The sequence below is a fragment of the Phocoena sinus genome, chromosome X (genome assembly GCF_008692025.1).
Source record: "Phocoena sinus isolate mPhoSin1 chromosome X, mPhoSin1.pri, whole genome shotgun sequence".
NCBI lineage: Eukaryota > Metazoa > Chordata > Mammalia > Artiodactyla > Phocoenidae > Phocoena > Phocoena sinus.
The window spans coordinates 116,060,817-116,084,257 of record NC_045784.1 but is presented as its reverse complement, the minus strand read 5'-3'; the positions used below and the strand labels follow the sequence as shown (position 1 = coordinate 116,084,257).

Below are 23,441 nucleotides of genomic sequence, written 5' to 3'. Positions count from 1 at the left end.
TCTGTCATTATTCTTGATGCATCTTTCTTCATAGAAATGGAATTACTGTGTGAAAATTTGATACTCTCAAATTCCTCTACAAAAATGCTGACGTTATACTCTTACCAATAGTGTAGAACGTGCCTTCTTCATGTCCCTGGTGGCCCTGGATATTATTTATCTTCAATGTTTGCTAAAACATTGGGTGAAGATGGTATTTCATTTATTGCTATAATTTGACTTCCATGATTCCTAGTGAGTTTGGATATCTCTCATGCCTTTATAGTTCATTTGTATTTCCTTTTCTGCAAAACAAATACATCTTTCTTATTTATTTAGTTACAGAATGGAGGGGGCAGGGAGGACACTCAGGCCTCAAGAGAAAATCTTCCAGAACATATGGAAGAATCCTCATGTCTAGGTAGTGTGTCGCTAATGTGACCAGGAAGACCCTTGACAACACTGTCCTAGCAATGCTAGTTTTATCTTTGTTCTGCGTTTGAACTTGGCGGGAATCAGGGACAGATACACTTCTTGCGATCATTTGAGAGTGGCCAGGGTGCTACCTCTCTGACTGCATGGTCCTGGCTACAGCCCCAGGAAGGACCGGTGTGTCTCAGCTCTAGTCCCCTGGTTTTCCTTTCAGCCAGCCTTTCTCCCTGCCTCATCCCCAACAGGTACTTCTGCTTTGTCACCTGCCACCCTTATGACCCACACATTGCCAGGGATACCCTACCCTCTCCTATTCTGCTCCTGGGCCAACCCTACTTTGTAAAAAAGATGTTTTGTTCATGAAGGATATCACTGAATGTATATGAGGCTCAGTTAGTGCTTCTGTCTCTCTTTCTCCCTCCTTCTCTCTCTGTCTCTCTCTCATCAGCTGGTATCAGTATGGCTTTTTCTTTGCCCCCTCCTGTCTCCGTCTCACTGCCTCCTGTCTGCCTTGTCACTGGGACAGCAGGGGCGCCCTCCCCAATGTGGGCTGTGGGATGGACGATCTGCCATTTCCCAGGGGCTGCTCTCATGATGAGTCAAGGCGAAATCTCCGGTAAGAGAGCTCCGGCTCTAGGAGAGCAAAGCCTCCCTGGAGCCAAGTGCCTGGAGTGAGGCAGAAGGCCAGGCAACAAAGCAGTAGCTGCAGTGGGTAGCAGCAGACCTCCCTTCAGACCCTGAACCTGCCACCTTCTTTCGGAGAAGTCACAGTCCCCTTCCCTTGGCCTCGGTTGACTCATCTGTAAAATGAAGAGACTGGAGTAGTGACTGGTAATGTCTCACTGTTGGACACTGTTTTTAACTGGCCCGTTTCCATCAGTTTCCGCTGGGGAAAGCCTTGTATATTTAGCCGCTCAATTTGAGCTAGTGGGAAGACTAAAGAGGATTTTGTAAGTTGTTGGTCTTTTTTTTTTTTTTTCTTTCTGTTGAGCCAATCTGACACTCCTACTGGAATTGCCGTGAGGTACATCAAATGACACCCATGACTCTGGCCATCCTAATCTACCGACTGCATTGTATTTCTGTAAAAATTGGACTTCAAGTAAGGTCGGAAATATTTCCCATCTATCACGAACCTTTACATTCTCCATCAAAGAGACGATCTGATGTGGGGCCTGTTATCTGAGAGTCCGGGAAGGGCAGCCAGGACAGCTGGGGGAAAGGAGGGATGTGGAGGGCCGCCTGGAGAGCGCTTCCTTGCTGGGGTGTCTCAGCGGCTCACCAAAGAGCTTGGGGGGTCCGAGCTGCGTCGGGGGCTGGAGGAGGAAGCGGGCCACCAGGCAGGGCTGCTCTGTGAGGCCGGGATTCCCACCCGAGGCTCTGGCAGAGGCCCGCTACAGGCCAGGCGGCGGCAGCCGGGGCTCGGGGCCCGAACTGGGCGGCAGCAGCATGCGCAGTGTGGCCGCCGCTGCTCCGCGGTTTCTGCTGCTGCCACGGCTACCCGGGCGGCGGCGGCGGCTGCGGCTGCTGCTGCTCTACCCTGCGCCGCTGTCACTTCCAGTTCCTACTTCGGCGATCCAGGTCCGGGTCACTGCTTCCACGCCGCTGGCCCGGTCCCTCCAGGCCGCTTTCCCTCCCGAGCTCTGGGCGCCGGGCTGGAGGGGGCCAGCGAGGTACTGAGAACAGGGTCCGGAGCGGCCGCGAAGGCGGCTTCCCAGGGCAGCCGCTGCCCGTCCGCCGCTGCCCCTCGCGCCCTCGACCGGCTCGCCGCCAGCGCACCCAGCGGGGCGCGTCTCCCGCACTCAGCTTTCCGCCCTCCCAGCGGCCCCGCCGCTCTGGAAACAAGAACTTGAGGGCAAGAATCTGGCTTCCGTTTATATTAAAAAAAGAGGGGGGCATTAAAAAAAAATCCCCGGACTGGAGAGGTTGCGGGCGCTGCACGGAGTTTGGAGACGGGCGCCCCCTCCTCGCCCGCGTCCAGGAGCAAAGTTGCAGCCGCCCCTCCCCGCCCCGGAGAGCCGAGCCCAGCTCTCCAGTTTCGCCCTGGTGGCGGCCGCGCTCGGGGCAGGGTCCCAGCTCCGGCCGGGTGGAACTGTTCCCGCAGTCTTGGCACGGGCTCGGCCGCCCGCTCGCCGGCCCCGTGACTCGGGAGGGCGAGCGGCTTCCCGAAGGCGGCGGCGGCGCGGCTGGACCGAGCGAGCAACCGGAGGAGCAGCGGGCAGCGGCCGAGCCAGGTGACCTGCCCCGGGGCGAGGGCGTCAGGGGAAGGGAAGCGCGCGAGGGCCTGGGGTGGGGGCGAAGGACCCCGGTTGGAGAGGAGCCGCCTTTCCTCCCCGGGCCGTGGCCGCGGGGTCCGTCCTCCGCCAGGGCCTCGCGGGGCTCTGAGCTCCGGGGTGCGGGGAGCGGGGGCGGGGGCCGCGGGCGGAGAGCTGGGAAGCGCCAAACTTAGGGGCGAGTCGTCCGCCTCTGGCCGCGAGCTTTGCTTCAGACCGGATTCCTTCTTTCCCCCGGAACCAGGGCGGTAGTCAACAGTACTATTTTTTTGATACTAACTTGACCTCCCCCCACCCCTCAACCCCCGGCATATGTACATTTGGGGATATTTTCGGTGTTGAGTACACAGGTCTGTCGCAGGAATGGTCTGTGGATGGGGAAAGTCCTGTGTCTCCAAGGTGTTCAACGTGCCTGTGGTTAATTTCGAGTTTTCATTTTCCAGTCATTTAGGAACCCAACAGGTATGTGAGCGATTTCGTTTCTTAGCTCTGGAGTGGAGAGCCCTTAAGTTTATCTCTGTCTCTTCGAGAATCTTATATTTTTATTTTTGGTTTGATATTGTTTTTGGATCTAGGGGTGACTCACATGATTTTTTTTTCTTTTCTTAATGCGTAGTGGGAGTAAAAATAGAGTCCTAAGGGAATATATTTTTCTATGCAACTATGTATATTTTTGTCAAGAAAAGCTTCACATAAACCAAAAACCATTACAGAATAGGAGACAACTTTTAAGGCAAGATTCTAAGGTGCAAACTGCTTTTCTAACTTATATTTGCCTGGGAACCCCACAATTTGTCCTTGAACTTCCTGTCTTAATTTTTGACATTGACCATGGTAAGAGGAGCTCGGATGACATCATTTGCTCGAGCCACAGTTCTGGTGTTCGGTGACTGAGAGAGCCTGTCTCCAGAACGTAAGGCCTGGGCTTGCCCTTGTACTTCAGCTGAGGCATTTCCAAGGATCTCTCTTAAGCAAAGTATTATGCTACATGCCAGGCAGTGCTGCAGTCTCTTCTTACATAAGCGAGCTTCAGGCTGGTGGAGTCTCTGCGTACACTTGGAGCAGTTAATATCAGAGAGTTCTCAGTCTTGGGGAGGGAGGGTGGTGGTTGGTGATTGGAGTTTGGAAAAAAGTAAATTTCCAGTCTTGCCTTTCTTTGCTGCTTCAATTTTTGGAAAGCTTTCTATTTATCTTATCTGAAACTCACTGTGCCCTTGTAAAGGCTGTAGGAGAGATGGCATTACTTTCATTGGCCAGAGAAACAGAAAAGTTTAGCGAAGCAAAGTCATACAGCTGACGGGTGGTATCATCAAAACTCTCACCTGAATCTCCTGCTCTCAGCCCAGGATTCTGTTTTGTTTGTTTGTTTTTATGAAAACATGACATTTTATACAAAACTGTTTCATTTGGCACATTTCATGGATTGTATGTCTTCCAAGCTATTAATTTTTTCTATTCTTTTTGCCAACTCACATGGCTGGTGCTGTTCTTAGGAGTGAGGACAGGGACAAAGCTTTCCAAAGGAGAGTCTGTGGTTTGTATTTACCTACAGTCTGCCGCCCCTCCGTTCACCTTTCGGGGGTAGCAGGTGCTGAACAGAGTGAGCGACCAGGGCCCAGAAATGTCCGACATTCGTTTGACATCACTAGCCCAAGTATAATATTACTTCAGTCTCTACAAAGAAACTCATTCAGGAGGAGAAATTGGAGAGCGTGAGTTTTGTTCGTTAACAGCAATCTGCTCATCACTGGAACTTAGACACGAAGGAGGAAAAGGAGTTGAGTACCTACCATTTCTCAAGCACCTACTATGTTCTAGGTACTGTGCTAGGTGCTTTAAGTATATAATTTTATTTAATCCTCACAACAATCCTGGGAGGGAGGGGATATTGTTCCCATTATGCTGAGGTTTGGGGATGATCCAGACAAATGCCACACACTGCCAGTGCAAAATGGAGCCAGAATGTAATTGTTGATGTACCTTACTTCAGAACTTGTTCCCTTTGCTACGTGCCAGGCTATTCCCCCAGAGGAGATACTGATAAATACAGGAACGCCTAACCTTGGTTTGCACACATGGCTGCACATTAGAGCCACCTGGGGTGTTTTTAAAAAATACAAATGTTGGGATCTCCCCACACTGAGCTTTTGGGTTAATTGGTCTGCAGTGAGACCCAGGCCTTGGTATTTCTTGTTCTTTTTTTTAATGTTTAAACGAATTTTCTATTGCCATATAGCATGAATTCAGGAAACTGCACAAATCCTAAGTAGAGTTTGATGAATCCTTACAAACTGAACACATCTGTACAGTCAGCACACCGATTAAGAAACACACCATCATCAGCATTCAAAAGCCACCTGCCTTGTGCCCCTTCCCAGTCACTACCCCTCACCAGTGGGCACCACTGCCCTGACTTCTAAGACAATAGATTCCTTTTTTTCTGTCTTGTACTTTATATGAGTGGAATCATATAGTATGTATCTGTTTGTATAAGATTTCTCTCACTCAGGGTAATATTTGTACGAGTTCCCCATGTCATTCTTTCTTTTTTATTGCTAGTAGTATTCCACCATGTGGATGTCCCCTATTTTGTTTATCCGTTCACCTGTTGATGGACATCTGGGTTGTTTCCAGTTTGGAGTTGCTATGAACAACGCTACTATGAATATCCCTGCGCATGTCCTCTGGTGCACATTTCTGCTGGGTTTACGCATAGGAATGGAACTGCTGGGCCATAGGGTGTGTATATGTTTGGCTTGAGTAAGTGCTGCCCCAAAGTTTTCTGAAGTTATTATTTGGTTTTGAAAGCTCCCCAGGTGATTCTAATGCACAGCCAGAGTCGACAACTATTTCCCTGGTTTATCTAGAGTTCAGCCATCTAGCAACCTCTAGTGTCTGCCCCCAAGCTGAGAACCTCCTCAGCATCGGATTGTCTAGGAAATCTCTGCTGGATTGGGCAGTTAGCATCCATTTTCCCATAATCCCTTGTGCCCAGCTACCTTTTCGCTACCTGCCCACTCTCACCATGGTAATCTGTGGGCACATTTCCGTCTCTACTAGCTTTGGAGCTTCTCAAAGGCAGGAACCAGAACTTGATCATATAACGCCAGCAATCAGTACAGAACGTGGCACATAGCAGGTGCTCAGTTAATGTTTATTAAATGAATGATTGCTAGAATGACTGAATGGTCGGGGAAGCTCCGGGCTGCAAAAGAGATGCCCCATCTTTGTCCTTAGACTTGTGCACTTTTATTCCTAGGAGACTGCCTCAGACCCTCACTCAGAGCCTAATTACTTTTATTTATTGAAGCCTGTTGGAATTATGGGTAATCTGATTGCTCATCCCCAAACGGGTTAGAAATAGCAAATTAGATTAAATGAGATAAGGTATGTGGAAGCACTTTGTAAACTGGAAAACAGCATTTAAATAGAAAGTTGTGATAAAGGGAGAAGTTGCTCTAGATTAGACTTGCTGGCGATGGCAGAAAGAGTCTATATCTACGTGTAACATGGAAGCAATGAAATCAGCAGGAGACAAAAACTATAAAAAGCAGACTGCCAAACATAACCATCAGGGCCTTTTTGGTGTGGGATCAGGCAACCCAACACATGCTGTGTGGTCTAGTGGCCAGAATTTGTAACTTTCTCTGCCTTGGTCTGGGTCTGATTCCCGGTCAGGGAAACTTTGTTCTTGAGAAGTAGTATAGTAGTACAGTGGCTAAGAGCTTGAGTCTTGGACTTGAACTAACCTGAGGTAGTCACTTATTAGGTATATGTAATATATATATAAAATATATATATTTTAAACTTTTGGCCGCGCCATGCGGCTTGCGGGATCTTAGCTCCCCGACCAGGGATAGAACCAGGGCCCTTGGCAGTGAAAGCACGGAGTCCTAACCACTGGACCGCCAGGGAATTCCCACATTGAGAATTTAGACGAGGATGAAACTTAAACCAGGAACAAAATATCCACCCATTTTGTTTCTCAGGTCTGTGCTTTATTTGGCAAAGATCGCTTGTTTTTGGGAAAACGTTTCTGGAAAATAAAGTCAAAGGTTAAAATCCCCACATATTTTCTAATTCTTAACATCCCTCTTCTGAAGACAAAATGAAGTTGACAGTTTCTGGGAATTTTAGATGAAGAGTGGTGGCGGGCTTGACCTCTCTTGTCATGCGAACAGCAGAAATGTTCATCCTGTCAACATTATTAACCTCTTTCACTCACTAATTGAAGTGTTTTTTTTTCTTTTTCCAGACTTGAAATTCTCAGTGCCTCACTTCATAGAAAATAATTTGAATTTAGATTAGAGGGTGTTGAAATGTGTTTAAAATTATTTGTAGGTCATATTTACTGTGTTTACATATTTTATTTGGAAGACTGCATAAAGGCAGTTTAAATTTCAGTGATTTTATAGCCCAGTGATATCCATGGGACACAGACTGGAACCTGTGACTCTAATTTCTGACAATATATGTGTAATCTTAAGAGTTTCATGAACTGGTTATAAGAGTTCCTATTAAGTCTCCAGCTTAATGTCTTGATGTAGTTCTCAGTGCTTAGTGTGGCCAATTTTTAAGTGCTGAGAAGAATTTGTATATGGTTGCCTTTATAACAACTCAGGATTAGAAATATGTTTGGGGATCCAGTTCTAAAGAGGAACTGGAGAAGACAAAGCAACAGAATTCTTCCGAGACTATGAATTATTCAGTTGTTAACCACAGTAACTTCTTTAGCTACCATTTTGTGTGCTAATAATAGGAACAGTTTGGACGGATTCCTCTTGGAATTGAAAAATCAGGAAAGCCTTTCACTCTTTTCTAGTCTATGCATAAACTAGGAGAATGTGTAAAAAGGATATTTTCAGTTTCTCTTGTTTACCTGGATGAAATAGTTGGTGTGTCTTTTAAAACAAATGCATTTGTTTTGTAATTACGATAGCTTGAAATTTAAAAATCCACCCCAGAGCAAGATGCTTCCTGATTTAGTTGAATTAAACAATTCAACAAATGGTTTTTTGTTTTTGGTTATGACTGACAAAAACTTTCCCCCTTGCTCCCAGGAAATAAGTAATAAACCTGTTGATTTGGGCATAGTCGAGGGGAGAAAATAAAAATCAATCGCCTCGGGCTTCCCTGGTGGCGCAGTGGTTGAGAGTCCGCCTGCCGATGCAGGGGATGCGGGTTCGCGCCCCAGTCCTGGAAGATCCCACATGCCGCGGAGCGGCTGAGCCCGTGAGCCATGGCCGCTGAGCCTGCGCATCCGGAGGCTGTGCTCTGCAACGGGAGAGGCCACAACAGTGAGAGGCCTGAGTACCGCAAAAAAAAAAAAAAAAAAAAAAAAAAAAATCAGTTGCCTCTGTACAAAAACAAAACAAAAAGAAACAAAAAAAACCCCCACGATATGTAATACTTAAAAGGGAAAAATATAGTTTCTGAATTGGATTGAATGTATGCTGATAATACCAAAAGGAAGGCATTTTATTGCAAAATTTGATCAATTGAATCTTCCTGATGGGAGGTGTCAAAGTTATCTTGTTTTAAATCTAACTCAACTCTAATTTGTTTTTTTTAATTAAATTTATTTATTAATTTATTTATTTTTGGCTGCATTGGTTCTTCGTTGCTGCGCGCGGGCTTTCTCTAGTTGCAGCGAGTGGGGGCTACTCTTCATTGCGGTGCACGGGCTTCTCATTGCGGTGGCTTCTCTCACTGCAGAGCACGGGCTTTAGGCACACGGGCTTCAGTATTGCAGCACGTGGGCTCAGTAGTTGTGGCTCACAGGCTCCAGAGCGCAGGCTCAGTAGTCGTGGCACACACACGCGCTTAGCTGGTCCGCGGCATGTGGGATCTTCCCGGACTAGGGATCGAAACTGTGTCCCCTGCATTGGCAGGCAGATTCTTAGCCATTGCACCACCAGGGAAACCCCTTTAATTTGCTTTTAATGTTGATTCTAATCCAGGCTGTTTCTGGGGGCAATAGAGCACAATACAGCCCTTTATTCAAACTACACAATCTTGGCCACTCTCCCCTACTCCAGCCCCATTCTAATTTGGTCATACGTTATCACTGAGGCGACCCCCCAGGATCAATCTGAGAGGTGAAGACATTGCCAGCACAACATAAGGTATGCAGAGCCATTGGTGATGACCTTGGGGTTAGTACCAAAAGGAAGTACAAGGTCTGGCCTTTGAATTGCAAATGAAGGAGAGTGAGCGCACTTGCCTATTGCTTAGGGCCTTTGCTTACCTACGTTTTTAGAAGAAGTGTATGTCCACTCAGTCCAGAAGCTGCTCCATATCTGCATTTCAGTCCTGGCATTGCCACTTCCTCTGTTGTCATCTGGAAGATGGACTTACAACACCAGACATCTGTCTAATTAGCTCCCCACTTTGTCATACCCTGGCAAACTGGACCCTTCCACACAGAGGGGTGTGTGGGTTCAGAGCTGTGGATCACCCCAGATGACATAATAGTCACGTGTCATTTTTATTGACTTCTTGGCAGAAGATTTACCTTCCTAACTTAGTTCTGCTTAGAGAAAGAGAGTAAAATCCTAGCTTTATACTTTCTTGGGGACTTGAATATTATTACAGAGATCAGACATGTCAATTGAGGGATTGAATAGGGCAATAGGGAAGAGAAAGAATTAAATTAAGGTGGGAGGAAATGCAGCAGTTTGCAAAGCAGTGAGTGAAAGCGTTATAAGGACTTGTCTCACCCTAGACAATAACATACAGGTTTCCTTATGCTTTGGAAACACATGGACATTACTTTAAGAGGCATCTCGAAGGGGTCAAGCTCTTAACAGCTTTTATGAAGAGCCCGGCCTGTGAAGCAGGTCTCAACACTGAGGAACATTCTGTCTTGTAATTTGTCTGTTCTTCATGGCTAGGTTTCCAGCAAACTGGGGCTACTTACCAATAATTTCTGAGAAATGTATGCAAACCAAGAGAGTGCGGTATTTTACTAACAAAAGAAATTTAGCCACTTCTTTGGAGAAATGTGTGTTGTGATAGTGTAAATCAGCATTTTTACTGTAAAATGACCAGTTTGTATTCTTTGATGATATGCTGGTATTTGGGAATGGATTGGGGAAAATCCTGATTGGGGATTAAAAAAATCATCTTCAAGCAAAGAGAACAGAATGAAAAACAACGTTTGACAGTTGGTATACTTGTGGGTGATTTTATTTGCTAGATTTTATATAGCATCCTTTTTATTTCTTATCTTAAATTTATGTATTAGTGCCTGGCATATACCAGGTGTTCAGTAAATATTTGTTGAATGGGTAATGAATTTTTAAAAATTTATTTTAGATAGATTGCATATCTAACAGTCTATATGTACATTATCAACAGCTGACTTTATTCATAGAAATTACTCTTTAGTGGATGAAAATAAGGCTAAAAAGAAAGCTGGGTCCTTCCTAATACAGTATTACTCACTTTCTTTATGTCAAGCTGGAGCACCTGTTTCATGTTTTTAAAAGTTAAAAAAAAAAAGAAAGCTATGAGAGATTAGGTGCCACGATGTCATTTGGAAGACCTTCTCTGCCTTTCCAGTGATCAGGTCACTTCTTATTCCTCATGTTACCCAAACTCTCTCGATTTCACTGGGCTGTCCACGTATGAGATTTGCACATCCAGGACTCCGTAACTTTGATTCTTCCAAATGATCCCAGGTAGTAACTTCACTTCCTTTGGGTGAGGTAAATGCTTTGCCAGCTTTCTTTGCTTCTCTCAATCATATTCTTCAAAAAGAAGCATCTATCTTCCCAAGTGATGGAAAATATATGAGCCCTGATTTATCAAGTTCTACCAGGAAAAAATTACCTTCTCCCTGTCTTTCCTTCTGGGGGAGGTATGACCAAAGGACAGGTGTTTCTGGTGGAAGAAATAGCTGCTTACGTTTTTGGTTGAAAGGAAAGAGGAATAGTCAGCAAGTGCTTGTGCACTGTCTACATGGTGAGTATTGAGAATTGTGGGAAAAGGCAGCGTGTATATGGGAAATAGTGGAGTTTCGCAGCATGTAGAAGTGGATGGCTAGGTAGCCAAGCTTCCAGAATCTAGAGCATAATACTGAGTTGCGAGAAAGAGAAGCCCTTTGTGTACTGAGGTGTAGTGTTGGGGGAAGACCCCATGGAAGAGAGTGATGGAGGATGGGCTCCTAAGGACTGCTAGGATTCAGACGGTTGAGGGAACTTTTTCATAAGGAGCAGTGTGCATAGCAGAGAGAGGCACAGCGAAGGAAGTAAAGGATTCTGGGGCATACAAAGAGGTGATGATGAGAAACGATGGGCTTGCTAGTTGTGGGACCAGCTTGAGAAGGACTTTGAATGCTGGCTCGAAGAGCGTGGACTTGACCTTGTAGGCAGTTATAGGCTGGGTTACCTTAGGCTGAGAGACGTGGATTTTAACTGAAAGCACCATTCCTGATGGCTTGGCCATCTGAGCTCCCGAGCACCAACCTTTCAGTGTTTGGATGGTTTCCTAGGCACAGATCCTGTTTGGGGTCAGGTGGAGGAAAATTAATTAGTTAATTAATTAATTAGTTAATTAATTGGTTGATTGATGTCTGTTAGGCATTGATGGACACCTCTGAAAAGGGCAGACTTGAAAAAGTGACTCAAATAGAGACGTAAGCAAAGTGCGCCAAAAGTCTTTGCCGAATGAATGGTTGAAGGTGATCTTGAAAGAAAGAAAGTGGGAGAAACTTTGGTACAACATCCTTCCCACCCGGATTAGCTGGTGGAAGAGGGACTTCAGGTGTGTGATTCGTAGTCTTGCCAATCACCTCTTCTTACTTCTCGTGGGTTACTTTGCCGTGTTTTGCCACATCCCATGTGCCCTGCTGGGACTCAGAGCCTCTTTTAGAGCAAGGGATGAACAGGTGAATGTGGCTCTTAGTGGCTGTCATTTAAGCTATTTTACAATAAACAGTTAAAAAAAAAAAAAAAGATAGCCCAGCCCAGCCAAACAGTAACATCTCCCAGTTCTTTCCAGTGTCCCTTCTCTATAGTGCTCACATCATGGTGCTTTGGGGGGAGATTTAAAAGGAACCTGTACCACCTGGGACACGCCAGTAATCGCATTGGCAGACGAGTTAATGAAATCCACCACCATGGAGTTTGAAGCATCTTTGGTCATGTCATGGTCACAGGGCTTCAGTTTGCCGATGAGCACAGGTGTATATTATTTTAGATAACAGATGTTTCCTGAAAAGTCACATGGAAATGGATTTTTTTCTTCCTTAATGATATTTCTTTTTGCCTTTACTGTAATTTCGGCAGTGCCTTTCCCTCAATTATAATTAATCACCAATTGGCGAGGGCTTCTAAACTTTCATTAACTCATCAAATATTTATCGAGCACCTACTATGTGACAGGCACTCTTCTAGACGTTGAGGATCCAGCCATGAAAAAGGTTGGAAAGAACTGGCTTCGCGGGGCTTACATTCTAGGCGCAATTTATATTTAAGTTTCTCTGACAGTCCATTCCGTCAAGCCACCAATGAATGACTATTTATCGAGTGTCTCATGTGTTGAATGCTGGACCAGGGCTGGGGGACCCTTTGCACTGCAAACAGTTGGCTTTCCAATGGGAAAGCCAGGGCTAATCTTAACCCTCACAGAATAAATACAGAATATTACAGTGGTAGGTGATTGAGAGTGCATGTGTGCAACATCTACCCAGACTGCAAGGCTGTAGCTGTTCAGAAGAAAGAGAGGTGAGGGTGAGTCAGTGGAGGACTTTAAGGAAGGCAGCGGATGAGACCGCTGGAGGAGGGGCTCCTGTGCTCATTGCCCTCCTCCCTCCCTCAGCTTTGCGTAGGGCTCATTTAACACCAGTCTCTCCTGTGCATGGAAGTTGTCCCAAAGCGGCTGCTTCTGCTGGGTTCTCGGGCTCCAACCCTAAATCGCAGGAGGCTCCTAGGAAAACAGGGGCTGCAGGAACCCTATCTTCACAGGAGAGTCTCCTCCTTAACCGCCTGGATGGTTAAACAGTCAGGAACTGTCGGCCGTTACACTTTCTGAGCTTATTTTCATGGTCTTCACACGTGTCGCTGGATTCATCACGGGGAGTTCCAAATAAATAGTACTCGGAGTGTCTACGGTATTTTTTTCTTTTTAATTTCCTCCTTTTTAAATTCCTCCTTTACGTGAAGGACAAGGAAGAAATAGAAGGATGAGGATGTTGATCTGGACCCCATGTGTTCAGGCATTCTTCAGTATAAAAACGGGTTATTTTCCAAATATGTGTTTTTAAGTTATTGTTAGGAACACAGAACACATTTTCCATAGAAACAAGGTGCTACGTGGTGATTCTGTTTTCTGGCATGGCCCACAGTGGCTAGTTTAATAACTAATGTGCTGAACTGTGGATGTCATAGAGACTAAGTGGCGCAGGTGACACTATGTCCCCGGGAAAATGTGTTCCTCATACCAGTTTTCACAACTAAGAAGTAAGTCCCCTTCTCCGACGTGGTGGTGGCTTGAAGCTTGGGAAGGACACCCCCAGCTCTGGCGCACAGATGCTCCAGCAGCTTGGGGCATCACCCGTCCGCCCGCATCTCCCTCAAAACTGGCAGCCAGTGTGGCTCTAGTAACAGGCACAGGAGGAGGGGCGGGGGGAGCGCCACAGCGGCCAGCGGGCTGAGAGGCCGCTGGTTCTAAGCCTCTGGCTTCCCACCCTTGGCTTGGCAAATGCTATTGACAAGAGAGATTTCATCTTTCCCTTTCCTTCGTGCCTACTCTTTTCGGTGAGATTATCCAAAGCCAGTTGTTCTTTCTCTTTTTAATCCTGGGACCATCCCCACCAAGATGCCTGTATCATTCCTCATTCATTCGCCGCTTTCCTCAACACCTGCTGCTCAACTGAGGATAAACCTCTTGTTGTGGAGGAAAGCGGTTTTTGCCCTAGGTGAGTGCTAGCTAACACGGAAGAATGGCGATCATAAGGTGGGATACGTTGATGTCAGTGATGCTGAGGAAGCCATCACGGAGTGGATTTGGGGACTTCTCGATGAGGTGTGAGCAGTGACAATTACGCTCAGGTCTTTGCTCCTATTACAGGAGCTCTGGGGAGCTTGACTTCCTAGCTGTGAATGAGATGAGGTCCAAGTCATCTAGAAGCCCGTATTAGTTATCTAAAGTGACTCTATGTAAATCCACAGAGACAAAAGGACATAGATGGTCAAAGCTGTCCACAATTGCAGTTCAAGTTCCACGAGGCAGTGGTGGCAAGTTAAAGCCCGAATTTATATATAGGCCATTTAAAAAATGACATTTTGAGAGATATACCATGTTCTTGGATTGGAAGAATCAACATTGTGAAAATGACTCTACTACCCAAAGCAATCTACAGATTCAATGCAATCCCTATCAAACTACCAATGGCATTTTTCACAGAACTAGAACAAAAAATTCACAATTTGTATGGAAACACAAAAGACCCGAATAGCCAAAGCAATCTTGAGAACGAAAAATGGAGCTGGAGGAATCAGGCTCCCTGACTTCAGACTATACTACAAAGCTACAGTAATCAAGACAGTATGGTACTGGCACAAAAACAGAAAGATAGATCAATGGAACAGGATAGAAAGCCCTGAGATAAACCCACACACATATGGTCACCTTATCTTTGATAAAGGAGGCAGGAATGTACGGTGGAGAAAGGACAGCCTCTTCAATAAGTGGTGCTGGGAAAACTGGACAGGTACATGTAAAAGTATGAGATTTGATCACTCCCTAACACCATACACAAAAATAAGTTCAAAATGGATTAAAGACCTAAATGTAAGGCCAGAAACTATCAAACTCTTAGAGGAAAACATAGGCAGAACACTCTATGACATAAATCACAGCAAGATCCTTTCTGACCCACCTCCTAGAGAAATGGAAATAAAAACAAAAATAAACAAATGGGACCTAATGAAACTTCAAAGCTTTTGCACAGCAAAGGAAACCATAAACAAGACCAAAAGTCAACCCTCAGAATGGGAGAAAAATATTTGCAAATGAAGCAACTGACAAAGGATTAATCTCCAAACTTTACAAGCAGCTCATGCAGCTCAATAAAAAAAACCCAAACAGCCCAATCCAAAAATGGGCAGAAGACCTAAACAGACATTTCTCCAAAGAAGATATACAGATTGCCAACAAACACATGAAAGAATGCTCAACATCATTAATCATTAGAGAAATGCAAACCAAAACTACAATGAGGTATCACCTCACACAGGTCAGAATGGCCATCATCAAAAAATCTAGAAACAATGAATGCCGGAGAGGGTGTGGAGAAAAGGGAACCCTCTTGCACTGCTGGTGGGAATGTGAATTGGTACAGCCACTATGGAGAACAGTATGGAGGTTCCTTAAAAAACTACAAATAGAACTACCATATCACCCAGCAATCCCACTACTGGGCATATACCCTGAGAAAACCATAATTCAAAAAGAGTCATGTACCAAAATGTTCATTGCAGCTCTATTTACAATAGCCCAGAGATGGAAACAACCTAAGTGTCCATCATCGGATGAATGGATAAAGAAGATGTGGCACATATATACGATGGAATATTACTCAGCCATAATAAGAAACGAAATTGAGCTATTTGTAATGAGGTGGATGGACCTAGAGTCTGTCCTGCAGAGTGAAGTAAGTCAGAAAGAGAAAGACATATACCGTATGCTAACACATATATATGGAATTTAAGAAAAAATATGTCATGAAGAACCTAGGGGTAAGACAGGAATAAAGACACAGACCTACTAGAGAATGGACTTGAGGATATGGGGAGGGGGAAGGGTAAGCTGTGACAAAGTGAGAGAGTGGCATGGACATATATACGCTACCAAACATAAGGTAGATAGCTAGTGGGTAGCAGCTGCATAGCACAGGGAGATCAGCAGCTGCATAGCACAGGGAGATATAGGTGCTTTGTGACCACCTAGAGGAGTGGGATTGGGAGGGTGGGAGGGAGGGAGACGCAAGAGGGAAGAGATGTGGGAACATATGTATATGTATAACTGATTCACTTTGTTATAAAGCAGAAACTCACACACCATTGTAAAGCAATTATACTCCAATAAAGATGTAAAAAAATGGCATTTTGAAAAAATCAACTATAAACAGGCAATAATTATGTTAGGCCGTGATACCCCAGACTCCCTTTGCTTTGATTCTGTATTATCCAGCAAATTTCTAATTGTAATTTGGCTTACTATGTAGATTTCTCTATTGGGAGAGAGTGATCTGGCCCATAAAATGGGAGTATCCAGTCCTCTTCATGGTTCTTTTTTTTTTTTTAATTAGTAAATTGGCATTTTGGCTTATGCATTGGCCTTTTGTGAATGTGGTTAATATAAGTCCATTTTCAAGAGGCTTGAGAACTGAAGGCCAGATTCTGGACCCTGGAGACCCAGCCGAGATGCTGCCTTTGGGAGCCCCTATTCAGATGATGGACCAACAGGCCTTTTCCTGTGCTCCTTTGGTCAAAGACATCTCTCACTGTCCTGATGCGAAACAGAGCCACAAAGAAAGTAGTGTTGCTTTCCTTAGGTCCTCATGACTGCTCGGCAGTGACAAATCTGGGATGGAGTCAAGGTCTCCTGACCCTCGCATCAGGGCTCTTTTCAGTATACTGATGTTATTGCAGCTACATGCATAAGTCACATCTTGTTCCCTAAATTGCTGAAATGGAGAGAAAGGAAGGAAATAAGAGAGAAGTAGAGAGCAGGGTTTGCTCCATATCAAATTGAAACAGTTATTATTTAAAACCAGGCAGGGTACACATGCCATCGACTGTATTCTAGTAAGTGGAATACCAGTGGCGAATTGAGTCCAGTTTCTGAGCTGAGAGCATTATTTGTTGCTGACTTGGTGGCTGCTTTTAGTAGGAGCTGAGTGGAAGCATCCCAGGTCATGTCCACAGAGCCAGGAGCACTGCCACCCGGTGAAATATGACTAAGCAGCTCAGATTTGCCTTCTCTGTCGCACAACGTAATGACATTTCCTCCCAAGTTCAGGGGTTAACAGAGGCAGCGTGCTCAGCTGTGAGGATAAGAGAATGTGATTCAAGACGGGCTAAGTTAATTTAAGATCTTATTCAGTAAGAACAAGGAAGAGATGGAATGTTCCTGAAATATTTCGAATTTTTTTTAAAAAATGGGCCTGAAACATAAGCTATGTCCATGTGGTCCCACTGAATCACTTGCTTTGCAGTTGATTAGACTTTAATAGTTGAGTGATGGAGCCTATTGTGATCACTTCAAACCCTATATTAACTTTAAATGAAGTTCACTGAATGGTACTGAAGCCACATGACATTAGAGGCATCACAGGCATCACCCATCACTAGGTATCTGAACTAGCATACGGTATGGCTTCTTCTCTTAACAAGGATGTGGCTGGGGCCGTGACTGGTTACCTCAGGTGCTGAGGGCATGATGCCGAGGAATGCTTTCACTCGGTCCTATAACCATGGGCTGGATGCCGCCCTCCCCCTGCACCCCCCCCCCCCCCAGCTAACACCTCACTTATGTGGACGATGGAACCAGATGAACAAATAGAAGTAACTCAGAGCAGCCCTAACCCCCTTCTGGCAAACATGACCGGGTGCCTGCTGGGTCAGGGCTGCCCCTTGAAATGAGAAGGACAGCACATGAGTTAGGCAAAGCCCCTGGGGAGACAGTCTTCTCATATAGGCCATTTTCTCTTTGTCACAATTAGTTGAATTAAGTCATCTTAGAGGTTGTAACAAACTTACTGCGTATGGTACAGCTGCTGCAAGGGATTTCATATCGACAGCAGCAAGGGATTTCTTTTTGTGTGCAAACTCACAGATTTCTTTCTCATCTTTTTCATGTCTCATGAAAACATAAAATGTGCATACAGGGCTAAAATGCCTCTTGGAGCACTTTCTTGTGTATTTTTATTGGTTCCATCACTTTCTTGCTTTGTGACTTAACTGCTTACTCTGAGTCACTGTTTACTTATCTATAAAATGGGGGAAATAATTGTACACCCATTACAGGCTTGCTTGGAGAATCAAGGGCAATGAAGACTCCAAGCATGGTGTCAGCATATAGCGCATAGCGAGGGCTTGGTAAGTAAAGAAATCGTAGCTGTAGGACTACCAAGTGGCTGGGGGGAGTGTCTTCTCCTGTGCTTCCTTGCTTTTCTCAGTTTAGGGAAAATGTCATAAAATAGCATACATGTTGAAACTGAAAACTCCTCCAGAAAGGATCTATTTGTAAAGCCATATAAATATTAACTTCTCTGCAGTTTATACTGGCAGATCCCCAATGGTTCAGAATTAACACCTGGTGTTTAGTGGATGGAAAATAGGTTTTGCTGTCATTGTGGATCTCCAAAATGGAAAAATGTGGGGATACGTTTAAAAATGAAATTCCTTGTCTGATTTCAGCTGCCGATGTAGGATTAGACCTTAGGCTGGCTCTATGTAAATACTTAAAAAAAAATCTTGTATGAACTTCAATCCTTGTCTCTCCTATTGCTTACCCAGCGTAAAGTAAATGTTTTTTTGTCGTTGTTATACTTGAACCTTGCCTCATCCCATTGCAGGCGTGGGACCTTGAAACCATCGAGCTGTAGTCTAAGAAGCAATCCTTTCTCACCTGTCTGCCTCACAGTAGTGGTAAATGGAGGGAGGGAATCCTGCTGTTCATCTGACCTTCACAGATCCAACTGGAACCAAGCAGCTAATTTCTGCACCAAAATAGGAATCAAGAAAGTTCAGCTAATCTGGGACTCAGTTTCATACCAGAGACACTGAACAGGCGAGTGAGGCTTGCACAGAGTATAGGGAGATGAGTGTCATCGGGACTTTGTATTGTGAAATCGCATAACGGCGTCAAAGTACAAATTTGCATCACCTTTTAACCATCCCACTGCTTTGCAGATAGAAAAGGGGAATTGGTTCTCCATTTAGCACATATAAATGGTTGGGATTAGGCCTAGGCAAGTGGCTTGTATTGGAATCTACTTCTCTTTGCTCTGCCCGCACCCTCTCCATGCTGGGGGAATCTCCCTTGCTTTTTCCCAGTTGGGCGCCAGTGCCCTTAGTTTTTCTCCACATCATCATCTCTAAACTTGGTCTCACACCTCTTGTTTCCACTAAGATGTAAAAGACTGATAACAGCTGAAAGTATTGCACTCCCTCCAAATAATATTTCTATTTTAGTAGGTGACCAATCTCAAGTGCATGGAAGAAAGGTCTGGGGTGGAATGTTCGGTACTGTTCCATGTGAGGCTTGTGAGGGTGCAGTGCCGTAGAGGGCATTCATGGTTCTATCTAACCTTCCATCTGCTTGAAAATCATAACCCTCAGGCATTGCCTTCTCTGCTGGTCCCGAGAGGCCTCTTCCAACTTCTTCCTATGGAGTTCCCAGTGCTTCAGTACAGCATCTGTGGGTAAATTCTAGTGTATTGAGGTTTTCTAAAAAGGGAACTGTGTATAGTGCAGGCAACTTCCCTCAAGCAGACACAGTGCCTCTTGTTGATGCACGTTTCATTTTCTGATCAGTTTATTTGTTCTCAAATTCAGCCAAGTACCAATACAACTGAACACCAGGGAAGTCCAACATTTGCATTTTAGATTGTAGCATTCAGGAACATATTTGGATCGTAGTGTCATTTAACTCTTTAGTAATATCGACATTCCCCCTTTGCTAGAAGTGTATTAGTGTTTCATTTTTAGATGTGATTGGGCTCTTCAGTCATTTTAAGTTTGAATGCAAAACATTCATTGATTAAATGAATAAAGAGTGTGGGGACTTCCCTGGTGGCGCAGTGGTTAAGAATCCGCCTGCCAATGCAGGGGACACGGGTTCGAGCCCTGGTCCGGGAAGATCCCACATGCTGCAGAACAACTAAGCCCGTGCGCCACAACTACTGAGCCTGCACTCTAGAGCCTGCGAGCCACAACTACTGAAGCCCATGTGCCACAACTACTGAAGCCCATGTGCCACAACTACTGAAGCCCGTGCGTGCCTAGAGCCCATGCACCGCAACCAAGAGCAGCCCCCGCTCGCCGCAAATAGAGAAAGCCCTCGTGCGGCAACAAAGACCCAACACAGCCAAAAATTAAAAAAAAAAAAAAGAGTTCTAAGTCTCAGAAGGGGCACACATTTGCATATATTGTTTATACTGATGCCCCGCCAAATTTGAAAAAAAATAGATACTCTATATTTTATTTATTTATTTTTTTTTTTTGTGGTACGCGGGTCTCTCACTGTTGTGGCCTCTCCCGTTGCGGAGCACAGGCTCCGGATGCACAGGCTCAGCGGCCATGGCTCACGGGCCCAGCCACTCCGTGGCATGTGGGATCCTCCCGGACCAGGGCACGAACCCGTGTCACCTGCATCGGCAGGCGGACTCTCAACCACTGCGTCACCAGGGAAGCCCCGATACTCTGTATTTTCATTCGAGAGACCGATTTTAGGTCTTCTAGAATATGTACACAAAGAAAATAAAATTGGGTCTTGACGCAGCTCCCAGAAAACATGAGGATTAGATATGGAGCAAATCTCTCTACCTGACGGGAAGACAGATCCTTCAAAATCCTAGGCTCATTACCAGCCATGTCCAACCTGCAAAGGTACATTTTATTCCCATCACCACGTTGGGGAAAAAGAAGGGTGCAAACTTCTAGACATCCTGGAATGAAATGTTTTTTGAAGGTGTATTTCCATCCAGAAGGTGGGCGTCGGGTTACCTATAGATATATATAGATTGGCATCATTGGCTGGCAGATTAATAGGTTGTGCCTGTGTTTGAGCATACTTCTCGATTCAAATACACGTTTATGAGACTAGAAGACACCTCCATACATTTTACAACAATGAATACATTTTAATTTTTATATTTTTAAAAATTTTAATTTTTTTTACTGAAATAGGGTTGATTTACAGTGTTTCAGGTGTACAGCAAAGTGATTCAGTTATATATCTATATATCTATTCTTTTTCAGATTCTTTTCCATTACAGGTTATTACAATATATTGAATACATTTTATTTTATTTTTTAAATTTATTTATTTTTATTTTATTTTATTTTTGGCTGCGTTGGGTCTTCATTGCTGCACGTGGGCTTTTCTCTGGTTTGGCGAGCAGGGGCTACTCTCATTGCGGTGCACAGGCTTCTCATTGCAGTGGCTTCTCTTGTTGGGAGCACGGGCTCTAGGTGTGCGGGCTTCAGCAGTTGTGGCATATGGGCTCAGTCGTTGTGGCTCACGGGCTCTAGAGCACAGGCTCAGTAGTTGTGGCGCATGGGCTTAGTCGTTCTGCGGCATGTGGGATCTTCCCAGACCAGGACTCCAACCCTTGTCCCCTGCATTTGCAGGCGGATTCTTAACCACTGCGCCACCAGGGAAGCCCTGAATACATTTTTAAATTAACAATTGTCTTTCAAATAACAACTGCTTGGTGTCTTCCCTAGGGACAGTGGGATATCAGAATGGTGGTTGCGACAGGCCAAGTGAAATATTGTATTTCTTTAATGTTTTGCTGCTGGCAGTTGAGCAATACCAGGAAGGTCAGAGGTCATATCTGGAATAGTCACCTAAGGCCAGGAAGAACCTATAGGCTTAGGCCGCCCAAGGGTCAAATCCATGAAGATGAGCTGAGAGGGGCAAGGTCAAGGGGCAGAAAGTTGGGCGACATGGAGTTGGGACCCAGTGGGTGGCCTTTGGGAGGATGGGCTGCAGAGAGGAAGGCCCTGCAGACAGTGCCCTGGCTGAGAACAGTGAATAAACTGTACAGAGGAAAGTGTGTTACAAAGGCTTCCCCTCCTTCTGTAGGTGATGGGCATTGACTGTAACCCAGCACAGAGTTTCCAGTAACTGGGCTGAGAGTATTGATGGGCTCAGGTCAGAAGAACAGGTCTGTGCATTTCCTAGTGGGCCCTGGACTCGGCGTGGCTCTCATTTCCCATTACTGCTTCTCTCTGACTCACTGATGGCCCGCCACATGTCATTAGGCAGCTCAGCTGCTGCTTTCATTTCTCCCCCAAAGGTATACAGAGGTTTGGGTCTTGGCTTTTACATTTTTTTTTTCTCCTGAGAGCTAGAGGAAGTGGCCTTCTGATAGTTTGGTTTGTTGAGTTGAATACTTACAGTGTCTTAACAGTTTCAATTTCCTTTCTCATAGGTATTTGATCCTGATGACCTTCATGCAGGGGTCAATTTCTCCAAGGTTCTGAGCACTCTTTTAGCTGTCAACAAAGCAACAGAAGGTAAGCAGGGCTTGGGACAGATGGGTTCTGGGTGACACATTTGGGTTCACATGTCTCTGATTACCCTAGGAGCCAACTGTCTATGGCCAGGATTGTGCGATTGGGGCAGACTTCTCTCCTCCCCCTAAAGAAACCCTGATGGGTGCCAGATACTTTAATCTGTCATAGTTTAGGATTTAAACATAACTGTCACAGAGGTTATTCTAATGCCCTTAATATAATAAGAACCAAGAAACAATTTCATTCAAAGCTATTGAATAGGCAGTGGAGTATAACAAGACAGAAAATAAAAAGGAAAAAATATCAGTTCCCTTTTTCATAAAGTTTACAAAATGCAGCCGTTACTTCCCTTTCTCCGCCAGAGACATATTGTTTCTCATAGTTTTCTGTATGCCTTTGTCCATGTTAAGGAACCCTTCGGTAACCTTGTGCTGGAAATGAAACCTCAGGTTCATAGTGAGTGAAAAGAACATCATTTATTTAAATGTTTAGTACGCATCACGTTGGCGGAATGAAATATAAATCCAAGTAAATGCGAAGCAAATGATGACAACCTTAAAGTATAACTTCATTCCTTCCGTGATATAGTATCTTACCTACAGCTGGGCAGTAATAACCATAGTTAAAATGTGTTGAGCCCTTACCATGGGTCTCGGCTGTCCTATAAGCCATCGGTGGTCTCATTCAATCTTTGAAACAAGCCTGGGACCTGTTAGTATTAGGTCCGTATTACAGATAAGGAAAGTCAGGCCCAAAGTGGCCCAAGTAGAAAGTAAGCAGCAGACCTGGGATTCAGACCCACATCTGACTGACTCCAGAGCCCTGATGCTCCATCACGGGTCCTGATGCTCAAACCGTTAGAGTCAACAGGCTGTGTGCCCGGCACTGCCAGGTGCTACAAAGGAAGTGTAAGACTTGGTCCCTGCCCTGGAGAAAATTACCATCTATTTAGGGAGACTCAGCTTACCCACGCGAAACAATGAGAGAACAGGAACAGACAATATAATCAAGTGCCAAATAGGCTGGAGCATCTAGGAAGCTATCAAGTAATTATAGTTTTAGTCAAAAGAGCTGTATATAATAGCAATAAATGTAAAAATACTTCTCTGAAGTTGTTCTTTTGCTCTCTGGAAGAGAATGCTTTGGAGCTATTGCAAGGCATATAGCAGAAAGTACAGCTAATTCAAGTAACTATATTTAACACACATGACAACTATCCAGTTCTGGGCAGGGAGGATCGTATAATTCGAACATTATGCCGTACAAATTATATGTTCCTTTGCCAAACTCTCCTAGCAAGTTTTACAGTCTCTTCCCTTGCCATAGATATTTATAAAATACAAGGAGGTGAAAGTTAAAACCCACAGCATCAAGGAAATTACTTGGTTACTGAGCTTGTCGCCTCGGGAATGTTTGGGCTTTAGACTTTTGCAGTTTATATCTTTTAAAAATAAATGGAGAGGAAGAGAACCCTCATTTGAATTTGTCAGGAAGCCAGCTC

The 23,441-nt window shown here is 44.8% G+C and overlaps 1 protein-coding gene across 6 annotated transcripts in view; it reads left to right on the top strand.

Annotated features, from left to right (window-relative positions):
• Positions 1–23,441, top strand: part of ARHGEF6 (Rac/Cdc42 guanine nucleotide exchange factor 6) — a 117,687-nt gene that overhangs the window by 9,308 nt on the left and 84,938 nt on the right. For 4 of the 6 annotated variants that reach the window (XM_032619178.1, XM_032619179.1, XM_032619177.1 and 1 more), the window contains exon 3: positions 21,856–21,940. In XM_032619178.1, coding sequence (XP_032475069.1) covers positions 21,856–21,940 — 85 coding nt within the window. Of the gene's footprint in view, positions 1–1,946; positions 2,646–21,855; positions 21,941–23,441 lie in introns of those variants that run through there. The other 2 variants (XM_032619180.1, XM_032619181.1) reach the window with 2 other exon arrangements.